Below are 6,000 nucleotides of genomic sequence, written 5' to 3' on the forward strand. Positions count from 1 at the left end.
AGTAGAAGGGAGAGAAGGCATACACATTTCACCCACAGAGGATGGAGAAAAAAGAAGAGCCTGTTTCTTCTGTAGGCTGGGCACTTGCAGAAAGCGCCAGTAGTGCTACACTGCCATAATCTCTGGGAAAATCTAGAAAAAAAGAAACAACTTCCTCCCTTGGAGGAAAGGAGAGATGGTTTCCATCTCTTTCTATCAGCTTTGCAGATGGTGACATCAGCAAGGCACTGCTGGAGCAATATGCCTTCCTCCCCCTTTTTTCAAAGACATGTGGGAGTGGAAGGGAAGGAGTCATTTCCTCTTCCTTGCTACAAAAACTCAGCACGCAGAAGAGAAGCCATGGAAAGGAGGATGGTTTTTCTCCCACATGCTGGGTTATTGCTAGAGCTATAGGGGAACAAGAGAGGGGAGGAGCCCTCACCACTGATGAGTGAAAGCACTGAATCCTGGCACTTACCTATCACACTGCTGCATTATGGATATCTCTTTAATAATCTCCTGCAAGTCAGACTCAACAGGAACTTGCTTAATTGCAACAACTTGGCCAGTTTCTTTGTGGATAGCTTTGAATACACTGCCATAGGACCTGCAACAACAAACACAGACATAGAACACCCAAAGAGGCAAGACACGTGACTTCTATGTTGGGAGTCCCCCCCAAAGAAGAACTTATGTTAACTTAATCTGGAACCAGCCTTGCTAACTCTTTCAATATGTTCTTAATATGACTCTTTCAAGGGTCATATTAAGAACATACTGCTGGGAATTTTTGTGAAATGTAATAAGGCTGTTTTCAGTAACTGAGCTTTTCAACTTGCTGAGATGACTATGGGACCAAAACCATGAATCTAGCCATCAAAAATAAGGAGATCAACTTAGAAATCAAATTTGGAAGTATATTTGGAACAATTTAAGTATCCTTCTCATCTCGCGCTTTGAACCTATTGCTAGCATACTGCCAAGCTTATCTTTAGAACCATGAGAAATTAAAGGGAGGCAGGAGCAATAACAGCTCGAAGCACAGCTCTCTCCATGTATGATAACGACTTGGGTGGGGGATGGAATAGACTAACTGCTGCCTGCCCCATCTTTATGAGTCAGATTTAAGGATCCAGTTTAGGCTTAAACAGCAGCACTTTCAAAGTTTCCGAAAATCTAGGTCTTTTTATCTCAAAGATCATCACCCACGCAAACTGCACTTGAGAAAATTTAGGGATAACAATTCAGGCCTACACATCACTACGTGAAGGAAACCAAAGCATGTTGCAGGCAACCTGGAGAGACTATGATCCAAAGCCCTGTGCATGCAGAACTACTAGTTACAGATAGCAAAGGTGGGATTTTGTTTTCCAAAGTTAACCATGGCAAAACTCCAGACTTATATGTGGTGTTACTTCACTGTATTGCAAACTATACAACCAGGGCTTCTATCTCCTGCAAGAGTCATCCTGTACCTGCTGCCTTTCTGCTCAGTGCATTTCTTATATTGTGAAAGGAAACTGTATTTTTTGTGACATACTTACCCTTCTCCAAGTTTTTCTAGCACATCGAATACTTCTTCAGGTTGTTTCGTCAAACTATCTTCATCTAACTTCCTTAATTGCCTGAAACAAAAGTAAGAGAATTTGAGTTACACTATGCAGATTTCGCAGACCTCAACTCAGGAAATGGTGAAATACAAAAACTAGCTTCAGCTATAAGCATTAAGGCCACAACATTTGTTCTTGTTTGAAACAGAAGTCAACAGATAGATTGCCATTCCCAGGTAGCAAAAAATATGAATAAAAAAATATGTTTGAGACAATGTCCATTAATATCCCACTAAACAAATTTTCTTTAAGTCAATTTATACAATATACCAGAAGAGCAACTTAAACAAAATCAGTTTTAAGTACTGTTATACCTCAACTACACACACAAAGATTGTATGTTCACCGCCCTTGGCTTCATGAAGTAACTGAGTCAGGTCAAATTATTGTCAGTCAACAGGTGTCCCTTCGCTCCTTAAAATTGTTGTACTCCATCATTATAAACTTGGGCATTTTTAAACAGCAAAATTTAACCATGTTTATTTAGCAGAGCCATCTGAATGTTGGAAAACATGTGAAGTATGGAGACAGAAGCTGAACAGTGAGTTGATAACATGACTGAAATAGTGACTGGCACGTCTGTAATAATCAGCAACCCAAACTGGTTCAAGAGTAAGTTAAAAACTTCAGTTCAATTTTATTTATGTTGTCATCACAAAACACATGTAGAAACATACACACAAATATATAGGAAACTAACGTAATTGTCACCATTGCAGGAGAGGGGTTAGAAAGAAAATGTGCGGTTCTCTATATACCACAAGACGAAGGAAGCAGCCTTTTTTGCTCACACAATACTCCATCCAAAAAGAAAAAAGAAAAACAGCTGCATGTCTCCAATAGCCATTCTAACCCAAGAGGAACTTCAGTGAGCTACTCAAGAGACTGGAGTTGTTTATATGACCTGGGGTTATTCACTTATGGTCTGCAAATGACCACATTAATTGAACTGGAGCACTCAGACAAATAATGAGTATTTTTTTATCATATTTGTGTCTAAAACAGAAACAAACATATGACTAGTTCAGACATTAATGGCAAGCTATAGCTCAGCATTACACGAATAAGCCTCCCAGATTTGTGCCTCAATCCAGCTGCAAAGTGAAATACAGAAACTTTTACTTCCATTTGGAATTAACCATAGTTTACCATGTAATCTGAATTCAGTCACACCATGGTTAATCTTAACCAGAGTTAGTAAAAACCAAGGCAACTTCAAACAATACTTTATGAAGCTGGCTTGTTTTTTTAGCCATACTTTAAAATAATAATAGTGTAGAGTTTAGACATGATAAATTATGGTTAATCTAAAACAAAAGTGAAAGCTTTGAATCTCCTCACAGTTGCACAAGAGGAGCAGAGGGGAAGATGGAACATGAGAGCCTGAGACAAGGTTTGTAACGCTAAACCTAGGATAGGCAATTTGTGGCTCTTCAGATTTTTGGCCTACCAGCCCTTACCAACACAACACATAGTGAGGGATTATTGGAGTTGTAGGCCAAAACAGCCAGAGGCCCACAAGTTGCCAAGCCATGGTTGCTAGCATATATACAGCCATAGTGTACCACTGTTAAAGAGGAAAAAGACTCCCTAATAGGTTGTTCCAAGTTACTTAAGAGAAAGTTAAACCTGTATCTTCAGTTATCTCTTTCATAAGCCTAGCACTTCCCCACTGCACCGATGCATCCCAAGGAGTATTTTATATTAACACACCTAAAGATACCACATGACTGAAAAGCAGCTACAGAGCATGTTATCATGCATGACTGGTATGAATGTGCACTTTAGACATGGGGGGACGGGAGGAAATTATGCTAAGACCACAGACTTTATCACACTGAATGTACGTGCAGAACCACCTTGAGAAGAAAGCTGGAAGACATCACAGTTGAATGAAATAAAATGTTCTTCTCCATCCGCCATCAGTATCTACCACCAACTATCTTATTGGGAGATATCAGCATTACATATGCTCAAGTTTTTCTATATTAAAAATAACTGGTTTTATTAAAATGTCGGGTACATTTTGTCACCTGATATTTGTATCTTGAGTGCCACAATGCTTTTTGTTGTTTTTCCTGATCAGTATTGCTACCAATACTCTAGTAAAGCTTGGGGGCATTATTTTAACTGTTCAGGTATCTCTGACTTTGAGCATCTAATAAAATATGCAGGGTTGGATCCATTTTTAGGCATATACAACTAGGCAGGTAGAAGTGGGTTTCCCCACCCACTCTCCCCCCAAAAGATGCCCCCTACAGCCCCTTAAAAATGCTACACACAGGGTCAAGAGACCATGTTGAATGGGGTACAGGAGGAAGGCACCTATGACTGAAGGCCCTTCTGTCCACAGAAGACAGATCACGTATCCAAGCTATCATGTTCTAAAAGCGTTTATCTTCAACATAAACTTCACCTTGGTTTCAATTCTATTTTAGAGTCAAAGCTAAACTGTTGCTTCTTCTATTTCAGTAAGCTGACTACAAAATTCACAAATCATGTGGGACATGCATATACGAAGTCCTTTACACACTCAAAATACTATTTCAGCATTTAAACTCACTTAACACCAAGAGACTAGCTTTCAATATTTTGGGGTTTTACAATTGAACATTCTTATGTACTTCTGCATTCCTTGTTCACTTCTGCTTATTGTACTTATAAATGAACTTTGGCAAATGGAGATCAACACTTCCTATTTGGGCCTAACACATTTCCTACATGCAGCAAAATGCATGCATGTGTAACTGTTGTGCATGATGATTTATTCTTAGCTTCACACTTAGCATTTCAATGTAGCCATTTTTTTATTATTTATTTGCTGCTTACCCTGTCTTTCTACCAAGAACATGGCACTCAAAGCATCTATATGTAACTTGCAAATAAGACTTCAGTAAACAGAATACACTGGTATGTTAATTTGGCCTTCAATTGGAGGATGGGCTGTAACTCAGCAGAAGAGCACATTTTGCATTCACAAATTCCCAGTCAACCTCTGGCATTTCAACAGCTGGGGAAAGACGCCTAACCAAGAGTTTGGAGAGCTGCTACCAGAGAAATCAATACTGGCAAAGAAAGATCAATAATCTGATTTAGGGTGCTCTAAGATTTTGTCAGTCCTGCTGCCACCACCATCCCACTCCCTGGAGATGGGGGAAGAGCTCTAAAAGGACCAAACTTAGCTAGCAAATACACTAAATTCAACCTCCTTGGTGCGCCTTGGTGTTATGGACACCATTCCCCCACCCCATAACTATATTCATTTTCAGGTTTCCCAACAGACTGTGGACTGTGTGGTGGGGGGAGAGCTGGGAGGTGACAATGGCCCATGGACTTCCCAAAGTTGCACACTAATACCACATTTTTATTTGCTGGTCAGGTTTTAAGAGAAACATACATAACAAAATCAGGCACACATGAACAGCAATAACAATTATAAACTAGCCCCATAAAGAGGTTGGGGTTAAAGGTAACCATCAGGTCTTGAGTCAGCAGTTGCAAATTACTGGACGCTGTACACCACATACAGAAGCTACCAACAAAGCACTCATTTCCTATTCCACCCTAAAAGCAGTTTCAGTACTTTTAAGCACTCATATTTCCAGTTGATTTAAAAAGCAAGTAGTTGCAAAATAGAAGAGGGACATAAAAGCATCACAAAAGCAAGTAAGCTACTCGGACTATCCCCTTCGGGCAGTAAGAATTCTACCATCGACATCACTTCGGGATTCCAGTTCAGAGAAGGCAGAGAATTCCAAAAAGGCAAAACATTTGCCCTCGGGCGGCCAAACCTTTATTTTTGCACCGCGCCAGCCGCATCGGCCAACACTGCAGCGTGCATGGGAACCCTGAACAGCGCGCGCACACGCACAAAGCCAGCAAAGGAGTGACATAAACGTGTCCTCCAGGAGGGAGCAAAACGAAGGCCCTAAGAGGAAGAAAGCAAACGAAGTGCACCCGCGTCGCCTTCCCCTTTTGCTACCCCCCATACAGCTCTTCCACCGCACCACTCCCATCACACCCCCTTTTCCTTGCATGCCTCCCCCGCACCAACAGTCCAGTTCCTCACCGGCGCGGGTGGCGTAGCTGCACCGTCTCCATGGCCGCAGGAGGAGGAGGAGCCGCCAGCCGGCTGGGGAAAGCGATGAGGGTCGGCGCGTACTCCAGCAATCACCGGCGCTCCATCTCCCTCGCTCGCCTTCTGTTCTACCAGCCCGGAGTGAGGCTCTCGGCCCCGCCTCCCACACACCACACGGACACTTCCGTCTCGCAGAAGCGGCGGCAGCAGCAGCCTATCCGGGACCCGCCCGCCAGGCTGCCAGCAAGAAACCCAAAGAGAGGAGGGGGGATGTAGAGGGGAAGCTCTCGACCCGACCCACGTGGTCTCGCAGTTCTTGGCGGCAATTCCCCC

The 6,000-nt window shown here is 42.3% G+C and overlaps 1 protein-coding gene across 1 annotated transcript in view; it reads right to left on the reverse strand.

The window, feature by feature from the left end:
* STK4 (serine/threonine kinase 4) overlaps positions 1-5,740 on the reverse strand; it is a 68,869-nt gene extending 63,129 nt beyond the window's left edge. The window contains exons 1-3 of the mRNA XM_063145569.1: positions 5,659-5,740; positions 1,524-1,604; positions 458-586 (exon numbers count right to left, since the gene is read on the reverse strand). Coding sequence (XP_063001639.1) covers positions 458-586; positions 1,524-1,604; positions 5,659-5,690 — 242 coding nt within the window. The 5' untranslated portion in view covers positions 5,691-5,740. The remainder of the gene's footprint in view (positions 1-457; positions 587-1,523; positions 1,605-5,658) is intronic.
* Between the last annotated feature and the right edge of the window lie 260 nt (positions 5,741-6,000).

The sequence above is a fragment of the Elgaria multicarinata genome, chromosome 1 (genome assembly GCF_023053635.1).
Source record: "Elgaria multicarinata webbii isolate HBS135686 ecotype San Diego chromosome 1, rElgMul1.1.pri, whole genome shotgun sequence".
Classification (NCBI taxonomy): Eukaryota; Metazoa; Chordata; class Lepidosauria; order Squamata; family Anguidae; genus Elgaria; species Elgaria multicarinata.